The sequence below is a fragment of the Cyprinodon tularosa genome, unplaced genomic scaffold (genome assembly GCF_016077235.1).
Source record: "Cyprinodon tularosa strain WSP-4 unplaced genomic scaffold, ASM1607723v1 ctg578, whole genome shotgun sequence".
Classification (NCBI taxonomy): Eukaryota; Metazoa; Chordata; class Actinopteri; order Cyprinodontiformes; family Cyprinodontidae; genus Cyprinodon; species Cyprinodon tularosa.
Genome location: NW_024039316.1, coordinates 232,475 through 256,801, shown reverse-complemented (window position 1 = coordinate 256,801; position 24,327 = coordinate 232,475). Strand labels below are relative to the sequence as shown.

At 37.9% G+C, this 24,327-nt stretch overlaps 1 protein-coding gene across 10 annotated transcripts in view; it reads left to right on the top strand.

Annotated features, from left to right (window-relative positions):
* Positions 1-24,327, top strand: part of zgc:66433 (uncharacterized protein LOC321250 homolog) — an 89,277-nt gene that overhangs the window by 45,803 nt on the left and 19,147 nt on the right. For 5 of the 10 annotated variants that reach the window (XM_038306270.1, XM_038306275.1, XM_038306267.1 and 2 more), the window contains exons 2-7: positions 1,170-1,219; positions 7,999-8,081; positions 11,977-12,151; positions 12,854-12,980; positions 20,914-21,054; positions 21,151-21,207. In XM_038306270.1, coding sequence (XP_038162198.1) covers positions 1,170-1,219; positions 7,999-8,081; positions 11,977-12,151; positions 12,854-12,980; positions 20,914-21,054; positions 21,151-21,207 — 633 coding nt within the window. The remainder of the gene's footprint in view (positions 1-1,169; positions 1,220-7,998; positions 8,082-11,976; positions 12,152-12,853; positions 12,981-20,913; positions 21,055-21,150; positions 21,208-24,327) is intronic. The other 5 variants (XM_038306268.1, XM_038306276.1, XM_038306273.1 and 2 more) reach the window with 2 other exon arrangements.

Below are 24,327 nucleotides of genomic sequence, written 5' to 3'. Positions count from 1 at the left end.
AAGCTAACGATGCACTTGGGAGTATTTACGCTGCGTGCAAACTAATGCTTCGGAAGGATTAGGATCTGATACAAGACCAAGTTGGTAAAAGGCTGCTTAGGAAACTGTCACGGAGTGACATAAAACTGGAAAAAAAGGGCGTATTAGTCAGGATATGAAAGTAAACACTCCTTACAACAGAACAAATGCTTGTGCTCTGTGATTATTGTAGCTTTATTGTGTCATTGAGTTGTGGCGTGGCTGTAGATTTTCAATGCATTGGTAAAAAGAGTGAAATGTGTTCCTAGAGTCAGCAGCTTTCCAAGGTCTGTTACACCCATTTTTATATGTCTGACTCTGAAATGTTGGTTTTTGGTTGCAAAAATACATATTTTCAGTCATTCACTTTGTCATCTTTACACTGCATTAGTGCAACATTTCAGTTATCGCTCCACAGGCCTTTCACTATAGCTTTCTGGAGTTTTGACCCAGTCGTCTGCTGGGAAAAACCACTGAGGCAGAACCAGGTTTGCTTTTGTCACCTTTGGTCACAATTTCTACCATTAAGGCAGACTGGGGATCGTCCGGCAGGTTTTAACTTGGGCTTAACACCAATACACACGTTTGAACATGAAAGAGTATAATTTCCGTGTTATGACTCCAATAACACTTTTAAAGTGACTCCTTTATCTTGTTATTGGTGTTTTTTATCGATAAAATAATAATTTGATAAATTAATCAGAGGTCAGATCAGATTAAGCCTTTATAAAACCAACCCGGTTCATTATAAGGGATTAAATTGCTGGATTAAAACCTAGTATTTGATCTAGCTATCTAACAGAGTGAGGTAAAATTTCTATTTAAAAAAAAAAAAGTGAGCTCTTCTTTGCTTATAAGGTTCACTCTTGGGTTCTGTTAGGAAGTCTTTGTTTACTGTAAGTCTGTTTTTCATTTAGACTCTCTCTCTCTGTCCAAATATTCTTCTGTTTATCTAACAAACTCTTCTTTCCTTTCACACTGCTTTCCCACAACCCCTCTCTCTGACCCCAGTCATTCTTTCAGTCTTGTTCGCCTCTTCTTTTTTATTTCTCCGTCTTTATTAACTGAAGGGCTGAAACTTTTCTACAACTTCGCAAATCCATCTTTCTTTCTGTGTTTCTTTTTTCTCTCCTTTTATTGCGTCCCCTCAGATGAAGCGGAGGATGTCACCGTTGGGAGCCCCCTTTGGGAGTAGGCACAGGTCAGTCACTTTGACCCCCCCTGACCTCTAGACTTAAATCAAACCCTCATCACCGCATCCAAAAGAGTAGAAATTTCCCACACTCTTCCTATCTCAACAAATTAACGTAAAGTTTTAACTTGATATGCAAAAGTTAATGTAAACAAATGATCTTTTCTTAGAAAAATGTGGCTATAATAGCAAAATACAAAGGATATCTATGGTTCAGATTTTTAAGGGTCCGATTAAGGTTTATGAACTATCTAGAACAGCTTATGAGTTCAGTTCAGTTAAATATTTGATCAGTCTCCAAGGGACATTAAATGCAACTTGCAGGGTTTTGCTTCAACAAGTTGTTGTGTGTGTTATTGACTGCAGGCAGGAAAGATCTCCTATAGAGGTCTGTCTTACAGCAGTTTAGGAAAAGCCTCTGACCAAAGACACAGTGTGGTGACCGACAGTCTAAAGAAGAGGATGTCTAACCGTAGCATATCGGCTGACGGTATTTTTTGTTGGGGTTTTTCCAGATTTACTGAAAAATATGTGAAGCTGTCATGCAGTTAGCGCACGGCCTAGTTATGATGCAATATGTTGTTTCAGCCATTATTTATACAGTACAAAAGAGTTTTTAATTTCATTTTTAATTCCTGTATTTATGTATTAGATCAAATATAAGCACTACGATTAAAATGGAACAAGCAGACCTTCCTGCATAGCATGGTTTTGCTAACCTTCTGCCAGACTCTATTCGCCAAGGTCACCAAGAACAGGTCATTTTAATTTAGCATAAACTTTGGAAACTATTATTTTTGTGGCTGTATAGTTGTTGTAAAATTACACTGGTGGATATGTGTGATACAATGGTTGTTGTTTTTTTTCCTGCTTATGCGTAGCAAGACACAGAATAGTGACCTTTGTTGAGTTTTAATGACGTAAAGGTCGTATTTGAACAGATCAGATTCGTATCGGATTCAGGACCACATAGCCAAGGCTACGTTCCCAATGCAGCCTGAAGTGACCCAAATACGATTTTCTTTTGCCCATATGCGACCTGGATCTGATCTTTTCATTGCAGTCTGAACAACACAGATCTGATTTTTTTCCAATGCGACCCAGGCCACTTGGCTATGTGGTCCTGAACCCGATACGAATCTGATCTTTTCAAATTTGACCTGTGTGTGAAAGGTTAAGTCAGATTCATCGGACCTGAACGCCATTAATACCCGACAAAGGTCACTATTCTGTGTCTTGCTACGCAGAAGCGGCAATTGAAAAAAATTCGTTTTTATGGTCTCAAAAGACCGCTAGATGTGCGCCGGCACTACACCCATGTAAACATGGAGCACGCTGGCCTCTGACGTCATCGCGTCCTCTTCTGCGCATTGCGTTGTATGACTGCAGTTCACACAGGAGATCACATATAAGCCGCATATATTTGGAAATATAAACGGCAACGCAAAAAAAATGGGATTTCACAAAAAAAATCGGAATTGAGCATCAAGGCCTGCAGTGTAAATGTAGCCCAAGTGGCCTGGGTCGCGAAATCGGATCTGTGTTGTTCAGGCAGCCATGAAAAGATCAGATCCAGGTTGCATATGGGCAAAAAAAATTGGATTTGGGTCACTTCATGCTGCGGTGTGAACGTAGCCTTAGAGGCTGTGACACAATGTTAGCCTTCCTGTGTTTACTCTGAGGGTTCATCTACCCAGCATGCATTGGACAAGTAGAAAATGGCGACATCCATGGATGAAAAATGTAATAAAGGATATATGATTTTTGAAGTAACATATTACAAATGGCTATTTATAAGTTATTGGGAAAAGTAAAAAATTTTTATATTCAGCTGGTCTTGGATCCTTTACGATTTTTTCACTGTTTCAACAAGTGATATATCTTTCTACAACAGTTAACGGACAATCTCCCAAAATGACTTGAGAGTTCAGGGGCCCTTTAAACATCACTGCACCCGCCTCCAAAAATGAGGCAAAACTTTCATCCTAAAGTGGAATTTAAAAGCCATCCTTTGTGCAGGATTTTAGGTCAAAGCTCCAGTAATGGCTGAACGGTTGAGTGTCAACGTCTGTAATCTCATTTCCTTTCTCTTATCTTGTCTTTGCTCCTCATCCTTTCATATCATGGCGAACACGTGACATGAATGTCCGTGTTTGTTTCTGTCTGTGGTTGGGTATCTGCTTCCTTGATGTTATTAGAACCCTCCAGTTGTGTGTTGGTGTGTGTGTGGTGGGCTAATAGTGTGTCCCTGAGCATCAGACAGGAAATAACCAGCCCAGTGCAAGTAGCTCCCTGCAGCGGCAACATGTTTGTCTGAAGCAGTTTCTTACGTTGCTCAACAATACAAGAAGAATCTCAAACGATGCTGTGAACATACTTTATTTTATAGTAGTGATGATAATAAAATGTTGCATAGCTGATGAAACCCCTGGCTTTAATATTGCAAAGATGTAGCTGATTGTGATTGTTTAACTGTTACACTGATGAGACGCCCCCGCCATGTCAGCAAACCCTCTGGAATGTTCCTCCTGTTTCTATAACACACATCTTACAGTAAACACAGCTGACAAGAAGATTTCCAGAGAGTCATACTAACAACACCCAGAGCAAAACACTGTCCCCTTAAAGCTGCACACAATCTTTTTGTATTTTGAATACTTTCTATTTTAATTTTTGCACAATAAAACTTTGCCTAGATTTATTACTGGTGTTTTAATTTTCAAGGCGTAGGGAAGTTATATTTAAATGTCAAATCATTCTGGCTTAAATATCTATTGAAATGTACTCTTTATCAGACGATATTGATCCAAAATGTAGAAAATTTCTGTAAAAAAAAAAAAAAAAAAATCCTGTTTAAAACTCTGTGGGGTTTTTTTTCATTATCTTCTGCAGGCCAGTTAGTTATACGTCAGCCTGAACACCTAAATTCGGCCAATCATATATCTACGGTCATCTGTCAATCACCTTTAATCTAGAACCGCCACAATCGACTAAAACAGTGATTCTCAAACATATCAACCTTTGGCTCCAAAAATAACAATGCAACGGGCTGATGACCCCCAGAAATACATTCAATAACTTAAAGTCATAGGGAAATCATATCTAAATGTCAAAACATTCTGGCTTTAACATGTATAGAAACGTACTCTTTATCAGAATTTAGAAAATTTTTATTTTTAAAAAGAATCCTGTCTTAAAATTTGTGATGTTTTTTCTAGTTATCTTATGCAGGCCAGTTAGTTATACATCAGCCTGAACACCTACATTCAGCTAATCATATATCAAAGGTCATCTGTCAATCAAATGTTTTTGGTCATAGCATCTTGATTCTTATGTCGCAGCTAATATACGCAACGGTTGAAATAATAATCATTTCCTTTCCCATTGAGTTCTGTCCCAGTGTTCATTGGGATGGACGTCTGTGTCTTCAGCAGGCGTAGAGCTAACAGAACTGGCAGCGTTGCGAGGCAAGGGCTCAAACATGTACGGCTGGAAGCCTTCTACACCAAACCAAGCTTCTGCCGCCCTGGCGTCCTCTTCCACAACATCTTTATCCCCGCTTTCCTCCTCTAAATAAAAAATGTATGATGGAGGAGACTCATCCACGACCTCCAACACTAAACTCTCCTCCTCTTGCATGTTTCCTCTGTCCATAGCGTTCCTTGACAGTGTCGTTTCTAAGTCACCAATTTAGTGCTACTTGGTCCCAATGGAATTTCCCATTGGGAACCTACTAGCACTAAGTTGCTAACTGGTTAGCAAGATGCTTCCAGCAAACCGGCCACAACCAAACTTGCTTGCGAACCTTCCGCCACAACAATCCCGCCCCCTTGAAAAAACAACCAATCACATTCACTTTATTCACTCGTGTAAAATCGTGCACCACTTGGAAGAATTCGGAAATGCAACAGTTGGAACGGCCGCTTCTCTACGGTCTCAAAATCATCATAATTTTAGTGTCTCATACGATTTAAAGTCATATTACTGAGATGTCAGAGAAAATAGTGGAATAATCACATTTGTTCCACTTTATAGGACATGCAGTAACCTAGCACTGCTAGCTTATTTTAGGCTTTTCAGATGTTTATGAAGGTTATGCTTTTCCCTGCAATCAAATATATGGAGATAAATCAGGGCCAATCTATTCAAAAAACTTTTTTTTACTGAAAAACTAAAAGACCCTAACAAGTTATTTGAAAAATACTTAAAACCAAAAAGTATTTTCAAAGGATTTTAAACTTAAAATAGAAGGCATCAAACGAAAACAAATAATTAATCCAACAAAAAAAAAGGTGTTAAACTTAAAGAAGATTTTAAAAACTTTTTTACCGATTCAGGTCAGATTACTTTTGAAGTTACATTCAGGTACTGTAGGAACCATTTTCATTAGTAATAATTCTATATTGATAGGACTTTCAAAAATACCATGCTTCACTCATGTAAGGTTATAATACAGCTGCTGCAGTCAGTCTGGCTCTTATTCTATTCTTATTCTTTTATTATTCTTATTACGGTTTTCCATAAAATCTGAATTAGAACTCAAGAAAAACTGAGAAATTCAGATGTAAAATTAAAAAAATTTTTCTTTTTGAAAAAAACATTTAGCAGATGAAAAAAAATGAAATGCGTAGATCCAAAGGACCTATCAGTAACCACGTCTGTTCCAGCGCATATCATCATTAGAATTTATTTTAGTATTATGTCTTCAGTACAGGGGCCAAGACATGATCTAAAGGGGCACTGGCCCCCGTTGGCCCCTGTCTAGAACCGCCCATGTCCTCAAGGTATTGAAGCTGCATCCATAAATGTTCAAAATACTGAAATGAGTAGCTTTATTCAAAATATACGCATTTAAAACATGTACATCTCTGCCCTTTTAGCCTAAATCTTACTTCATAATAAATTTTAATTATTTACTCACAACCTACATATATGTACATGTACAAATTTTGGACATAAGCTTTTCAAGCATAACTGTACAAAAATCCAAACCTTTTGTGTAACTAGCGTCATTAACTAATCAGCTTCCTTCCAAAACTTTACAGGAAGTGCTGTACAGTCAGCCCTTCATCAGTCACCTCCATGTGACTCATTTGAACTTTGTAAAGCAGTCCCCATTATGCAAGAGGACAGTCAGGTTAAACCACGCCCTGCTGCTTCTGTCAGAAACTTAAAAGCACCAATGATCCTCTTACTGTAGCAGCGTCCCTGCTCTCCATCCAGCCTCACTCAGTGAACACTAACCAGGTACATCTTTACAAAGTGATCTCCAGACGGAGTGAGTTTGTGTTGGTGGTTGCCGAGCATCAGCTGCTTGGATGATGTAAACATTCTAATGTGGAGAAACAGACGGCTGAGCAGACCTCTGGGAGCAGGGCTGCGATGTTTGGACTGTAGAGGAAGATTGGGGAGATGACGTCTTTAGAAGCAACCTGGTTTTAAACAGGAGTGTATCTAAAAACAGCTTCCATATCTCTCAGCCTGTGACTTTTCTAAAAACAAAAACATTTGTTTACACATATAAAGCGTAGAAGTTATAATCATTTTCATACACATTATTTTTCATTATAGGATATTGAATTTATCATTTTAAATGTATTGTTAATATTTAATGGGATATTTCATTATTTAATTGTAAATGCAACAATTTAGTGGTATATTTAACATTTGAATCATTAATCAAAATAAATAGATAAATATTCAATTCATTGCTAACTCAACGGTGAGTTTATTACTTTCATTTTTCTGTAGTTGAGTTAGCGTTAGCTTGCATGACCGGCTCCATGATGCTGGTTTTCCTTCCGTATGAGCGCCACAAGCGTCACGTCACGTCACGTGACTAAGAAAACGTAACGGGATTGGCTGGGTGTTGGACACCACAATCCATTGCTAATGTCTGTGACCTGAAGTAACCCTTCCCTTTTTACACTGAATTTAGACGCCGAATTTAAGACGGTGAAATAGAGCCAGTTGAATCTCAGGAGGCTGAAAATATTGAGTTTGAATTTTGAAAGGTTGAATTTTTTTTATATGCATATTTTTTTAACACTGAAAAATTTAACTGAAAAATAAGTATTGAAAATGTAATCACTTTGAAATAGTAATGTGAATTTTTAGCTTGAAGAGAAAATAACAAATTAAATTTCAACTGTGTAGAAATAATGACAATGAATTTTTTTAGGTCAAAAATGTGTTCTGAATATATTTTAACACTGAAACAGTAAGTACAAACATACAACATTTAAATTTCAGTAGCATTTTTAATTCAAATCCAAGCGACACAGATTTACTTCCATAGTGTTCGTTATCCAAAAAGTAATGGCCCACCTAAACTGACAGGAAGGAAAAGGAAACATTTCTTTAGAAAAGTTTTACATCTTTGGAGGAGTTATGAACTTCTTAGCTTTGTTTTTTTTTTCACTTCAAAATAGCAGATTATTTTGGTCTTGTCACAGAAAATACATAGCAGTTTGTGGCTATAACATAAAGTGCAGGAAAGTTCAGGAGTGGGAACATGTGGGCACGGTTCTATGGATGTTATATCCATAAACACATATTGAAACCTGAATAATCACAGTAATCGCCATTGCACTGCATTCAGTTGGATTCAGTTGGATTCAGTCCAGCTGCAGCTGGACAAAGAGTGAGGCTTTAATTGTAAACTTGCGTCATATTTTAGTGAGTTTATCATGTTTCCCTGCTGCATGGCGCTCTGCTTTTAGAAAGCCATCAGGGATTTAATGTGATCATGCTCTAAGGACTGACACTCATCATCTGTGTCCCCTCAGCAGTGACAGCGCTGCCATGGCATCAGGATCTTCAGACTTGGTGACCAATCAGGAGCCTGCTGAGGTCCAAGAAGATTGCTCAGGTACTGATGCTGTATGATTGGGTGTCAAGCTGATGTTTGATTTTATTCAGAGTTATAAATTCTCTTATATTTGAAAATTAAGGGTTTCTTTAAGCATTTAGAATAATTGTTCTTTGTATTTTAATGAAACTTATATGCATTTCTGTAGCTTCCCAGATGCGCCAGCCCCCGCCATTCAGGGGCGGAGCTAGATGGGGGGCCAGGTGTGGCCATGGCCACCCTTAGCCAATCATTGGCCACCCCTACCATTTTTTTCCTTCTAATACAGACGGTGGCAGCAGTAATACTCAAGTGGAATAATTAAAACATGTTACTTTTTCATATATTAACAATTACTGGATATCAAAAACACTGTGGTTAATTATGCACATCAATATACTAACATTAAAGATGATAAGTACAGAATTCATGCTCTTTTCAGAACTAGATTTTGTGTTATATAAAATGATGTCTCTGAAAGTCATCTAGTAGTTTTTAGTGAAATCATAGATAAATAACTATTTTAATAAAAGCTTAATAATCAATTTATGTATATATTAGTGCTTGTGAATATCAATTTTATGCAGAACAATTGTTGACAATAGAAGATTAGTAATGACAAAGGAAGAGATGTTCGCCCCTGAACTCAAACCTGAAAGAATTTTATCCACTATACCTTTTATCTAGAAAGCACAGATGTTTAAATATATGCGTCTATTTGTTAGCAAAGGCTGTATGAAAGTATAGTTTGTCTTTTTTTAGAAAATATGGATGTTCTGCTTGCTAATTTTCCTGTTGCAATAGTGTAGATTGATCCTGAGGTTCTAGCGTTTATCCTCTTTCGGCCCCCCCTCAGTGTACGATGGTTATTTCCTGGCCGCCCTTATAAAAATTTTCTGGCTACGCCTCTGTCGCCGCTTCTCTAAAATACGTGGCTGTTATATTTATGCTCCTTGTCGTTCCGATAGAGCGGAGCAATTTTTCTGTTCATGATTTGATTTTTGAAAAATGTAGATTTTATTTATTTTTTCCACTAATCCAGTCCTTGTGTTTCCATCGCTCAGATCAGTTTAACACTTTATGTTCTGAGACGTCTCCTCATAACAGATAAACTAGCTCACTGTGTGACATCATCAGCTGCAAACATTTAGTTTGTCATATTCACATCATTTGTTTTAAATAGTATATTCACAGCGTGGGGTTTGTTGCCCTTCAGAAGAAGGTCACCTGCCAGAGAAGATGTTAGTTTTTGAAAGTAATATTTTTCATCCGAAATTTTTATTATTAAAGGAGAAAGGAAATTATGAAATGAGAGATGAAAAAAGCAAAGAGGTTCCAGTTTAGGCAAGGGGAGTTTATTTGTATAGCATCAGTACAAAGACAATTCCAAGTGTTTTACATGATTTAAAAAATAAAATAAAAGTAGTGCAGATAAAAAACATGATAAAAGCAGGAATTAGAACAAATAAAACAGTTGGAACAAAATCTTAAACTAATGATAACTCAGTTCAAAGTTTAACACAGTGTTAAAATAGGTTTTAAAACCAAGTTACACATAAAACATTACATGTGCAGACTTGATAGCATTTTTTTTTTTTACTTTTATATTGTAAAAACTCTCATCACACAGTCTTTATAAATATGAGCACAAAGATTTGAAAAACCAAACATTTCAATACATTTCATGATAGATGAATAGTCAGAGTGTCAGAAGTTATTTTTATGTTCCTGTTAGTGTGGCCCAGTCAAATCACAGATCAGGGGCGGAGCTAGAGGGGGGCAGGGAAGCACTGTATTCTAAAGACCAGAATACGGCAGATCCAACTTTGTGTCCTATCCAACAGAAAGTCGTGTCAGACGAGGTTGTTGTGTTTACGCTCATGCAAAAACCATTACTGAAAAATTAAGAAATAAAATACATTACCCATGATAGGAGTTCAGGACAGAAACTAGATAAAGGAGTGATTATCTTTGAGCTTCACAAAAAATAACGAGGGGCAGACAGAGCAGCGGAGCTTGGCGTATCTCTCTCACCTTTTTATGAAAAGAAGAAAGAAAAACTGCGATAAACTTGCCAGATCTATGCCTCAGTCAGCATAGAAACAGTCCCAAGACATTTATTGCTGCGTTTTTCTATTATTAACGTGGATCTCATTATGATTTCAATTTGTGACTTTATATATCTAAAATATAAAAAATGTATATATCTAAAATACAAATTTGTGACATTGACTTCTGTCTTGTGATTTATGCATATACACACCAGGAACCTGTAAACTTAAAAAGTACTGAATTCAAAAAAACATTTAAGAAACAAACATGTTTCATTGATATATATACAAAAATAAATATTAGGAACTATATTTATCAAACATTATACTGGGCAAATAAAAATTGTTTCTGGGCAAATGAAATGTGAAAGTCACTTGCCCAAAGGGCAAGTGGTAAAAATCCTTAACGTCAACCCCTGTGTCTATATATATATATATATATATATATATATATATATATATATATATATATATATATATATATATAATATATATATATATATATATATATATAATATATATATATATATATATATATATAATATATATATATATATATATATATATAATATATATATATATATATATATATATATATATATATATATATATAATATATATATATATATATATATATATAATATATATATATATATATATATATATATATATATATATATATATAATATATATATATATATATATATATAATATATATATATATATATATATATATATAATATATATATATAATATATATATATATATATATATATATATAATATATATATATAATATATATATATATATATATATATATATAATATAATATATATATATATAATATTTGTTTTTAATAAACTTTTTGTTTTTTTTAAATAAAGCATTTTTAATGCCATGATAACCACATTTAAGTAATTTTAATGCAATTTCAATTAAAAAATGATAATTTAATGATTTTTAATGACCCACGGAAACCCTGGGTGTGTTCAGGCCTTAATTGCCTCCCCCAGGTGCCCCCCCTTGGATGACTGACACATCATACTGTCGCACCAGATCACTCATGTATAGTAAAAAACAGTGCAAAGAAATTCATCCAAGTTAAAGCACAGTAACTTCTACATTTTCATAGATAAAAGTAAAAATGACCCAAAGCACTATTTAAAAGTAAAAGTTACTAAGTTACTTTTTTATAAAAAAAACTAAAAACTGTTGCTCTGCCCCTGGTCCAAACCCATTATGTTTCTCTCAAAGGTCACGACCTTCTCACTGTGTCAGTGTAGATCAGGTCCTTCGTTTTTGACCTTAGAGTCTGATGAATTCTCATCGCTGCTATTCTGAGTAGTTCTATTGTCATATTAGAGGCTGATTGTTGGGAAATCAAGGTTGAGTCAGTGACCTTACCCCGGCTGGCTGGCCATTTCCTGCCGCCTCCAGGTTTCAGCCCTTTGGTGTCATGTATTATGTGGAAAATAGCTCAGTAAATGACATGGCTGGGTGGTGTTTCCCCCTGATATTTAAAGCTGCCATGCAGAAAGGCCTCACGCTCACTTAGCAATGATGGGCATAATAAAACACATTTTAAAGAAACTCGTATAAGGAGAAATGTGCTTTAATAAGAGGTGATGTGATATAGTAAAGTAGGGCGGAAACAATTAATCAGATTAATTGTCATTAATTGGAATAATTGTCAACTAATTAAGTAATTAGTATATATATATATATATATATATATATATATATATATATATATATATATATATATATAATATAACTTTTTTTTTTCTTTAATGCAAAGCAGCTCAGGCAGATGCATCATCTTTATAATTAGTTGAAATAACTTTTTTTTTTACTTTTGTTTTCAGGGAAGAAGAAATCCAAGTTCCAGACATTTAAAAAATTGTTTGCCCGGAAAAAAAGGAAGGAGCCACAAAGTGCAGGAGTAGAAGATGGCCTGAAGGGAAGCCAGTCGAGTGACGATGTCAGCAAAGCTTCAGAGAATAATGCGCTCACTCGCTCAGAGAAGGATAAGGGATCTGGGTACGATCACGCATACTTCATGTTATCAGACAGGTTCTGTTTGAGTGATTTCTTAGGTCTGGCAGTAAACAGACCTGGAGGTTGTTACAGAGAAACAGGAAAATTTGAATTGCTTTCACAAATCCTAGAGGGTTAGAAAGTAAAGATTTGATTGGTTTCTGTTAATTGCAAAAAGGATGTACCTCTACAGATCTCACAAGTTTTAGCAGTAAGACATTATCAGTGCACTACTGAGGCTAAGTTATATTAAAAAAACTTAATTTCAGAATTTAGAATAGGTTAATGAACCCCTGGAATAATAACATTTTGATTTCAAATAGTTTATTTCCCTGTACGTGAGTGAAAATCAATCATGATTTCTTTCTAATGTGTTTCTTTCCCTCAGAGTCCATCTGCCTGATTAGAAAAAAAGCGTATGTGTTAATTTAGGAAAGGAAGATATTGTTTTAGATTGATCTTAGATCCTGGAAATCCCACAGAAGTCAGAGCATCCTGTTAACACTGTGTTTCCACAAGCCCTACCACTTCCCGCAGCCGCTGCTCTTTGCCTCACAGGATGTGTCTTGTTAAATTTTGCAGTGGTCATCATAAGTAGTCAACTTAACAGAATATCCTATTCCTGTATTAGATTAGCCTATTTACTAGACTTTTGTTTGTTTGTTGTCTTCTTGATTTTTTTTTTTCCATTTCTTTCTTCTAAAGGTCTAAGATCAGTTTGGGCAACAAGGCCTTGTCACACGACTCAGTTTTCGTGTCCGACTCATCGGAAGCTAATGAGGGTCTTGGGGCTTCTCAAGACAGCATTAGCGGGAAAGTTAAATCCCTTCAGGTAAATATGGAACGCAGCTGCTCTCACATATCTGTTAGACTGCAGAGGTTATCTGACTCTTTAGTTTACGGCGCAGATCGTCAGGAAATTATGTGAATGACTGTAGAGTGAAATTTGAAAAATCGTGTAAGTTTATCTTTAATCTGCAATTTAATTTGTTATTACAGCTCCATATATTTTTGTATAAAAGAAATACCACCATAGCAGCCTTAGGGTGCTGCTATGGTGGAGGTAGAGAGCATGACCCATATGTCGGCTGTCGCAGGTTCAAGTCCTGCTGACCTTTGCCGCATGTCTCTCCCCTCTCTTCTGACTCACTTTCCTGTCTACATACTTTCAAAAATAACAAAATAAAGAACACTAGAGCCTAAAATATCTTTAAAAAAAGAAAACAAATACAGCACCATTAGAATCGGACCTTTTTTAGACTTTTAATGTAAAAAGGGGTTTATTTATCAACTTAATTAAATTCCTTTTTTTTATCGCACCAATTCACAACATGTTATCTCTAATATGATATGGGAATTAATGAAAGGTCCTGATAAAAAATAACACCTAGGTGTTCCATTAAATTCAGTTTATTTATGTAGCACCAATTCACAACACGTCACTTCACATCACTCAAGGCACTTTACAGTTCACCAGATCATCCAGTCAAATTGATTCAAATTTTTCTATCTAAGGAAAACCAGTTGATTGCATCGACTCATTGACTGGAAGGCAATCCCTCACACTAAGCATGCTTTTAGTGACAGTGGAGAGGAAAAACTCCCTTTTAACAGGAAGAAACCTCTAGCAGAACAAGGCTCAGTGTGAGCGGCTATTTGCTGAGGCCGACTGGGGTTAAAGGAGACAGAAGCAGAGATAAAAAGGCAACTGTAAAAGGCGGCACTGTCCAGGAAACACACAGCCAGGCAGACGAGCTCCGAGCCAGCTGCCATGTCAGAGGATGAAGAGAGCAGCCAGTCATAGCCAGAGAAACAGGACTACACTGAAAAACAGGCCGATCTCCAACATCTATAAACAAAGGTGTTGATAGAAGCAGCACAGCTGATATGTCTCTATAGGATAGAGTCAAAGCCAAACAGGAACAGACGAGGCGAAGCTACACTGAGAAAAAGCAGAGAGAGCAGAACGTTAAAGATTGAACTAACAGATTCTGCAGAGTGGAAGAATAGAGATAGAATGAAGCAGAATGATGAAATATGACTTACTTTATTACTGAGATCAGTTTAATCCCATCCAAATGAAGTGACTGACTAATCAGCTTCTTTTTCTTTTTCTAAGACTCTGGTCCAAAGACTATAACACCTGTTTTATCTGCATTCAGAGGAAGAAAGTTAGCATCATCCATAGTTGTTATCTTGTGCTTTTTGCTTTAAATTTACCAGCAGAAATGCTGTCTGTAGAAATTCAACAGCAGAAATTCACATATGAAAATGCTGAACTGCAGAAATCCGACAGCAAAAATGAAACTCTAAAACTTTAGATACAAAAATTTGGAAATTGAACTGCAAAATTCATCTGCAGAAATTTAAGGCTAAAAAATTCTTCTGCAAAAATGTAACTGCAAATATTTGCCCCTTACCTTCTGAGCGTGGGAAATACACTGTTGATGACCAGAGCTGATTGACTTGTGGAAAGGAGCAGAACCAAAAAAAGAGACTGAATATTCATGGTACCTGAACCAGGTGTACTTTGGTGAAAGCATGATGGGTGGAAATGTTTGACTGATCTGATCAGAGCTATTTAGGAAAATAATCTAAGCCCAATCACTGGTGTGGCATCTGATCACAGGAGCATACTGGATTAGCTAAGCTAAGCTCAAATAGCGCTACAGACTCTGGACTTGCTTTAGTGCTGCTTGCTTTGGCTTAAAAAATATTTTAAGATAAAAACATTTTGATTAATTTTTCAGGTGTATTTCTACAGGCAAAATGGCACAGTTTGAAACTGTATTGTTATAAATCCAGTGTCTAAAAAAAGCTGATTCCAATGAGACTATGTTCTTTTAATATTTTAGCTTTAAATGTTAGTTTAGCACATGTTGCAGAGGAAACTCCAGCTCAGTCAGATTGGATGATGAACAGAAACTTTGAACTCTTGCTACAACTTTCTAATTTGTTTTATGTTTGGACTTTGACCGTACATATGAATGAAGGTGTTTGATTTGAACGTTCTGCCAAAGCTTTGGCTGCATGTTTTACATCCTTTTTTTTAGTAGATCAATTCTTCTTTTCAGGACTGCTCTGTCTTTAGTTATCCCCATTAACTTGGAGAATTTTTTTTCTCATATATTACAAAGCGCAGCATCCCCACAGCATGATACCGCCACCCCTATGTGCCACGAATGTGATTCTTTTCAAGTCCAGCTTTATGTATTCCACTTTCTACATTGTAGTCTGTGCATCGCCAATAAATTACTCTTAGAATCTTTAGTTTTTTTTAGAGAAGTTTTTCCCATTTTGGAGCATATCCCTTACTTTAAAATTGTAGGGAAATCATGTTTAAAAGTCAAATCATTCTGGCTTTAACATGTACATAAATATACTCTTTATTGTCTCAAAATTTAGAAAATGTATATTAAAAAAAAAATCCTGTCTTAAAATCTGTGGGTTTTTTCATTATCTTATTCAGGCCAGTTAGTTATACATCAGCCTAAACACCTAAATTCGGCCAATCATATATCAAAGGTCATCTGTCATCAAATTTGTTTGGTCATAGCATCTTGATTCATACACTATATTGCCAAAAGTATTTGCTCACCCATCCAAATTATTGGAATCAGGTGTTCCAATCACTTCCATGGCCACAGGTGTATAAATTCAAGCACCTAGGCATGCAGACTGTTTTTACAAACATTTGTGAAAGAATGGGTCGCTCTCAGGAGCTCAGTGAATTCCAGCGTGGAACTGTGATAGGATGCCACCTGTGCAACAAATCCAGTCGTGAAATTTCCTCGCTCCTAAATATTCCACAGTCAACTGTCAGCTGTATTATAAGAAAATGGAAGTGTTTGGGAACGACAGCAACTCAGCCACGAAGTGGTAGGCCACGTAAACTGACGGAGCGGGGTCAGCGGATGCTGAAGCGCATAGTGCGAAGAGGTCGCCAACTTTCTGCAGAGTCAATCACTACAGACCTCCAAACTTCATGTGGCCTTCAGATTAGCTCAAGAACAGTGCGCAGAGAGCTTCATGGAATGGGTTTCCATGGTCGAGCAGCTGCATCCAAGCCATACATCACCAAGTGCAATGCAAAGCGTCGGATGCGGTGGTGTAAAGCACGCCGCCACTGGACTCTAGAGCAGTGGAGACGCGTTCTCTGGAGTGACGAATCGCGCTTCTCCATCTGGCAATCTGATGGACGGGTCTGGGTTTGGCGGTTGCCAGGAGAACGGTACTTGTCTGACTGCATTGTGCCAAGTGTAAAGTTTGGTGAAGGGGGGATTATGGTGTGGGGTTGTTTTTCAGGAGCTGGGCTTGGCCCCTTAGTTCCAAGGAAAGGAACTCTGAATGCTTCAGCATACCAAGACATTTTGGACAATTCCATGCTCCCAACTTTGTGGGAACAGTTTGGAGCTGGCCCCTTCCTCTTCCAACATGACTGTGCACCAGTGCACAAAGCAAGGTCCATAAAGACATGGATGACAGAGTCTGGTGTGGATGAACTTGACTGGCCTGCACAGAGTCCTGACCTCAACCCGATAGAACACCTTTGGGATGAATTAGAGCGGAGACTGAGAGCCAGGCCTTCTCGTCCAACATCAGTGTGCGACCTCACAAATGCGCTTCTGGAAGAATGGTCAAAAATTCCCATAAACACACTCCTAAACCTTGTGGACAGCCTTCCCAGAAGAGTTGAAGCTGTTCTAGCTGCAAAGGGTGGACCGACGTCATATTGAACCCTATGGATTAGGAACGGGATGTCACTTAAGCTCATATGTGAGTCAAGGCAGGTGAGCAAATACTTTTGGCAATATAGTGTATGTCGCAGCTGATATAGGCAACGGTTGAAATAAGAATAATTTCCTTTCCCATTGAGTTCCGTCCCAGTGTTCACGGGGATGGACGTCTGTGTCTTCAGCAGGCGTAGAGCTAACAGAACTGGCAGCGTTGCGAGGCAAGGGCTCAAACATGTACGGCTGTAAGCCTTCTACACCAAACCAAGCTTCTGCCGCCCTGGCGTCCTCTTCCACAACATCTTCGTCCCGCTTTCCTCCTCTAAATAAAAAATGTATGACGGAGGAGACTCATCCACGACCTCTGACACTAAACTCTCCTCCTCTTGCATGTTTCCTCTGTCCATAGCGTTCCTTGACAGTGTCGTTTCTAAGTCACCAATTTAGTGCTACTTGGTCCCAATGGAATTTCCCATTGGGAACCTACTAGCACTAAGTTGCTAACTGGTTAGCAAGATGCTTCCGTTAAACCGCCCACAACCAAACAATCTCGCCCCCTTGATAAACCACTAATCACATTCACTTTATTCACTTGTGTAAAGTCAGTCACCACTAAGGAGTATTTGGAAATGCAGAACAGCCGTTTCCCTACAACTTGAAATAATATTTCTGTTCATATTTTAACGATTAAGGATTAAAATGAGGATGTTTAAATAAAGGACCCTGCTGCTCTTTTTGACATTCAGCCAAACTGATTCTAAGAGAGGCCAGAGAGCAACAGACAGGATTAAATCATCATACGACTCTAAACTCAGATGCATATCTAGAAAGCGAGTCCACTCAAACATTTAGAACTCCGAAACATTTAAAACAAAATGAACTTGATGACAAGGACGAGGCGGTGAGATCAACCAAATATCCGTCTGTCACAACAACAGTTTAAAAGCGGAAGATGTGACGTCCAGTGCTTTGCTAAGCTGTGTGAAGCAGGAATTAAGCTACTCCTTAAGGGGATTTGCTTTGTCCCTGCAGCCAAAATGAAGGGAAAGTGTTTGGGTCTATTTGCAGACCGGGGATAAAAAAAAGCAAGATGGACAAATGCTCCTGGAGAGACATGAAGCCGCTCTAGAGGACGGTTGCAGATGGGAGTAGAGATAAAGGCATTAGCATAAACTGAATTTAGAGAGTAAATGATCTGATGGAGATATTCTGGGCTTTAATCCTCGCTCTCAGCAAGGCTTCCTGTGTGATAAGCAGAATTGGGTCACCCCAGAGCCAAATATAAACACATTACGAAAAGATCAATATCTAATGAGCTGTTATTACACAGTAAACAGTGCAACACTGCTAGGTAAACATAAGACGTGTTTCCTCAGAGAAGCTTTTATTAGTTCTACATTTTAGATCAGGATGGATGGCTCCATTAGGTGCCAGGATACTTTATATGTCATTCATTAACGTGCCTCTTTCTAACCAAAGCATGCCTGCTTCAAGCACGGCTTTTGTTTAGGTGGATTAAAAAAAAAGCTGTGCTGTTAACAGTTTGCCTTGTGCCCACGTAAATAAGTCCTCAAGTTTCTGACAGAAGGTTGAATGGTGATAAGAAGCCTGTTTGAGTTTCTGTGATACCCATCAAGAGAAAATAGAAGAGCCTATCATAGCATTCAACTATCCTCCATTACCAGTAAACTCTTCCTAAAAGTCATGCCCTGTTAATCATTGTGCACGGCGCAGAGCAGTGACACTAACTGTAACCTCTGCTGTAATTATTAAACGGGAAGTAAAACTCTGGGTTTCCCTGTCATCTGAGGTCATGGAAAATATCTTAGCCTCAATTGAATCTGCATCATTTTAAACTTTAAACTTTATTTATCCCTTGGGATTACTCCTTCAGGGAAATTCTTGTTCCAGTAGCTTATATAGAGTACAAATAGTTAAAGCGAGATGCAATTAAAGATAAAAAATCTTTAAAGGGAAGTCATATTTGAATTTCACATCATTCTGTCTTAAACATGTATATAAATGTACTCTTTATCAGACCATATTGTCCCAAATTTAGAAAATTTCTATTTAAAAATTTTTTTTGGGTTATCTTATGCACGCCAGTTAGTTATACGTCAGCCTGAACACCTAAATTCAGCCAATCATATATCAACGGTCATCTTTCAATAAAACTTTTTCGGTCATAGCATCTTGATTCATAAATCGCAGCTAATATACGCAACGGTTGAAATCAGAATAATTTCCTTTCCCATTGAGTTCCGTCCCAGTGTTCACGGGGATGGACGTCTGTGTCTTCAGCAGGCGTAGAGCTAACAGAACTGGCAGCGTTGCGAGGCAAGGGCTCAAACATGTATGGCTGTAAGCCTTCTACACCAAACCAAGCTTCTGCTGCCCTGGCGTCCTCTTCCACAACATCTTCGTCCCGCTTTCCTCCTCTAAATAAAAACTGTATGACGGAGGAGACTCATCCATGACCTCCGACACTAAACTCTCCTCCTCTTGCATGTTTCCTCTGTCCATAGCGTTCCTTGACAGTGACGTTTCTAAGTCACCAATTTAGTGCTACTTGGTCCCAATGGAATTTCCTATTGGGAACCTACTAGCACTAAGTTGCTAGCGGGTTAGAAACAGACCACAATCAAACTTGCTTGCGAACCTTCCGCCACAACAATCGACCAATCACATTCTCTTTATTCACTCGTGTAAAGTCGTGCACCACTCGGGAGAATTCGGAACAGCCGCTTCCCTAAAACTTTAATGTCAGTGTTGCATTACCTACCCTGGAAGCTGGAGTTCTCTTGGCAAGGATGTAACTTTTTGATGAAAGGTGGTGGGGACTCTAAGGGTGGAGGCTGATGGACCTACAATTACTTGACATAAACGCTTTTAATAGGGTTTGTATTTTCCAAAATTTAGCTCAAACATATATTTATTGAATACTTTCCTATGGTTGAGAACACAAAACAACCAAAATATACTGATATGTATATTTATGGGTAGTTAGACATTAATGTATAAAAAAAAAGATGAATACCCGCCGATTCCGATGCAAAAGGCATTCCTCCCTAGTATGTAAACTATTTCAGTTTCATTCATTCATCCATCAGTCCATCCAGAAAAATGTGGATTGTTTGATGGATGTTTTCCCTTTCATCTTTATCATGGATTATCTACCTTCAAAAGCGGCAAAATAAAATGTAGAAATTTGTCTCACACAATGTTGAGAGCCAAAGTGTATGTATTGAAATTATTTGTGGGAACATGTCCCTACCAGTCCTTCGGGAAGTTACCCCCGTGTCTCCTGGTAATCATGCATTTAAAAACACACCAGAATCAATCTTGTACTTTAAGAAAGACTCAAAAAAGGAGCGGCCACTCATGTTGCAGTCTGATGGTTTAAGGCGGGGCAAACAGCTGTGTTAAAAAACAAGACATGGAAAACCAAGAGCTGAGGATAAACAGGGAAGCACTGGAGCTGCTCTCTATGGAGGCTGCAAACACAGTCTAAATACAGGATTTCACTGAATTATTTTTTCAGGCCAGTATTAATTATTTTAAAATCAATCTAAGCAATCCCTACTATGTGTTGCTTATTTTCAGGGGTGATTTTTCATGTGGATATTGCATTTTTCTCCCTCCATTTACATGATCAAAATGACAAGTCTCAATTTAATCCAAATACACCTTTATTGACAAATCAAAGAAGATATTGACAATGGATAGCTAAGAGAGGAGCGATGAACACATGCACACCAATATCAGCTAAAATGTTGATATATTGGTCTATCTCCAATAAACAATAACAATGCTCTTAGATATAAGTGAATAAGCCCAAAATAATTCTTAGATATAAGTATTGTAGATAGAATCTTGTATATTGACCCTTCATGAAAGAAATTGAAAATCGTGTGACATGTCTTCAACTTAACAAGAAAATGAATGGCGCATTGAAAAGTGTTTATTAGGCTCTGGAAGAAAGCCATAGACAGAAAATCTCTAACAAGCTCCGACAATGTGATTGACCTGCAGCTGCAGCTGAAGCAGGCCATCAGACTGGGTTCGCCTCCATCCCTGATGTGTGTAAAGAAGTCAGACGATGCTGGAACCATGTCTGAGGACGACGGCCTACCCTGCAGCCCACCTGATTTTACGCCCCTTCATTCAGTCAAGGTAACAGACATGAGTGATCAAAAGTTTCCTCTGCAGTTCGCCTGGATTCTGTCTGCCACATGACGGCTTCACTTTCAATCTTTGTGCTTTTCTCAGGGCAATGGTGACAGGAACAGCTCAAACAGTCTGCATAGGATCGATGGCGATGAACAGGTAACAAACCATTTTATATGTACCTAAACTCTGTGTAACAGCATAACCCTTCCATTGAGACAAATTTGAAGAAATGCCTGTGGTGGAGTCAGGACGAGAGACGGACAGTCTATTTGATATAAATGAATAATCCCAAAATAATGCTGACTCATAGGTTATAAGACGCTAACCTGAAAAATGCTATTAATCAATGCTTTTAATTCCAGCTGCTTACTCTATATCAGGGGTCGGCAACCCAAACTCCTCAAAGAGCCATATTGGACCAAAAAAAATAAAAATAAAAATCTGTCTGGAGCCGCAAAAATTTAAAAGTCTTATAAATGCCTCGTATGGAAACAGGGTCACTAAGTGTATTATCACACTATAAAGAAGGACTACATATGCTTAAATATATAATAAGCATTCAGGATTAAATGGTTTATTGGAGCAAATGTCACATAGTAGCATGAGGTGAGGGAGGAGCAGTGAACGCTATCACCACGTGAAGTTAAACGCGCACTGAAGGGTGGTTAGTTTTGTTGCATTGATGAAACTATAGAAACAGGATAAAGGAATCTTTCTATGGTGGATGTGTTTCTGTTAGGAGGAGTTGATTGAGTCGTGAGGAACCAAGCAGGAACTGACATCCATCAGAGCAGAGCTCTCTAACCCTGAAATCTCACATCCTCCGTCACCATCGTTCCTGGATGTGATTGATATTTTTAGGATTTGGGGAAAAAATGGAAGAAAGTGCACATTCCTGCATCAGAGCGCTACCTGTTTGATCTGTGGACGGTTTTCTATGCTTGCAACCAAACTAGCAGCAGTAGTGGAGATGCAATCCACTTGTTAAATCCAGAGATGGGAAGTAACGAAGTACAAATACTTCGTTACTGTACTCAAGTAGATTTTTCTGATATTTTTACTTTACTTTACTACTTATTTTTATGGCGACTTTTTACTTCTACTCCTTACATTTTTACACAAATATCTGTACTTTCTACTCCTTACATTTTTAAAAATTGGCTCGTTACTTTAGTTTTGAATCATTTCAATGGAGTTACCGTTATTATTTTTCACGTCATCAATACCAAATTCAATCTAATTGGATGGGAATCTACGTTGCATTTAATGCACCACTACAAGATGAATCGACAGATTCGGCGGTATTCATTCGCGGCAAATCATTGCAGCTTGGTGGCGTTGGCGTTAGCATAGTAGTATGGATGACGAGATGATTGAAAATGAACACAACGGAGATCTAGTCCTATTGGCAGACATCCAATTAAAATGTAGGCAACGGCATGAAAAAAATGGTTTCTACTTTTTACTTTTGTACTTTAAGTAAATTTACAAGCCTGTACTTTGTTACTTTTACTTGAGTAAAGAAGTTTAATCAGTACTTCCACTTTTACCAGAGTATTTTTTAACACAAGTATCTGTACTTTTACTCAAGTACGGAAAGTGAGTACTTTTGCCATCTCTGGTTAAATCTGTCTTTGCTCTCCTCTACTTTATCCATAAGTTCTGCAATCGCACATTTTCTCTCACTCCCAGCTTGATGGTCGGCTGCATATTTAGCCTTCCCTGGAAATGCCTTTCCAAATTTTTATTTTTATTTTTTGACAACCTCTCATTACAAAGCACAAATGCAGACAATCCTTCCGCATTGATAATGAATGCAAATTATTTTTTGTTTGACCTCCTGCACACCATATTAAAGCTAGCAAAAAAATAGAATTTTATAAATTTATGAAAAAGCTCCAGGAAGCCGCAAGGGGGACGCTAAAGAGCTGAGGGTTGCCAACCCCCGGCCTATGTTGAAATTGGTTAAAATTACATTATATTGGCGTCCATTCCCCTAGGACAATTTGTTAAAGCTCTATGCAGCAAAACGTGTCAGACCAACGGCAGCTCCTGCTGGTGAAGATAGTAGACCATAGAATTCTTATCATTTGGCCCATAAATATCATCACGATCAACGGATTGTGAAAAATCATCACTCTTTAATGACTTGAAACAGCTTTGAAAATGTTGGAAACAGCTGTGTTTGCCATTTCCATGTGTTGTGTGGTGTTGTGTTTGTTTTCTGTGCCCTATACTGCCCTCTGGAGTACAAGATTTACAAGTTCACAGCTCACGAAGCATGTTCTCACACTGTGCGACCCGACACTCTAATGCGATCTTACGACGGCCGACCAATTTTCAAACATGTTTGATTTTCTCCGACCTTACGATTCCTGATTGGGAGGTGGTCAAGAGGCTAACCCCCCCTGTATACTACACGACGCAAAATTTGCGCACGACTGGAGAATCGTCCCGAAAAGGGCAAAAAAAATCATACAGTGTATGCCTGGCTTTAAAGGTTATAGCTACAAAGTTAACTCCTCTCAGCCAGTAAGTTGTGCACTTTGTTGCCCCAATTTCATTCCAGACTGTTCAGAAGAAAAGCATAGACTTCTGTTTGCCCCCTAAGCCCCCTTTTTTTTTTTTTTTTGCAATTTAGTTTTTCTTTGCATTAACAAAAAGCATTGAGAGGGTAATTCACAAGAACTTGAGTCCGTACCCGCGTTCTTGTGAATTGAGAAACGGCCCTTGTTTCTAACTGAGGCTGTTAGCGGTTAGCATCAGGATAAAAAAAATAGGCTGTTTCTCAATTCACAAAAACGCGAGTACGGACTCGTGTCCTCGCTAAGTATGTTCTTGAAAAGAACGCAGGAAAGGACTTTTCGAGAACGGGAGCAGGCAGCATAAATCTGGGTCAATTGGAAGAGAAGTGTACTTGTGTCGTCACCACACGCTCTGCTCGTCTGGAGCTGCATTTCACCTCCTGTTGTTAATAGTCTCTAGATCAAAATAAATGCAATTTTTTCATTTATTGGGGGAATAATAATTAACACAGTCGGATAAACACAAATCAAATGAAAATTTTGCCAAATAGAATAAAAAACTTCCTATCAGAGCCAGGTCCTTCACACACGGCTATGCAGAGAGAGGGCTGCTGCTGACGGGCTAACGTTAGCCCTGGCTACGGTTAGCATCAGAGGTCCACTGGTTGGCGCGGTCCTCTTAACATCAGAACTTTTTTTAAATTACGCACTAAATCAGCAAATGGGCCATATATTGACGCCTACAACTATA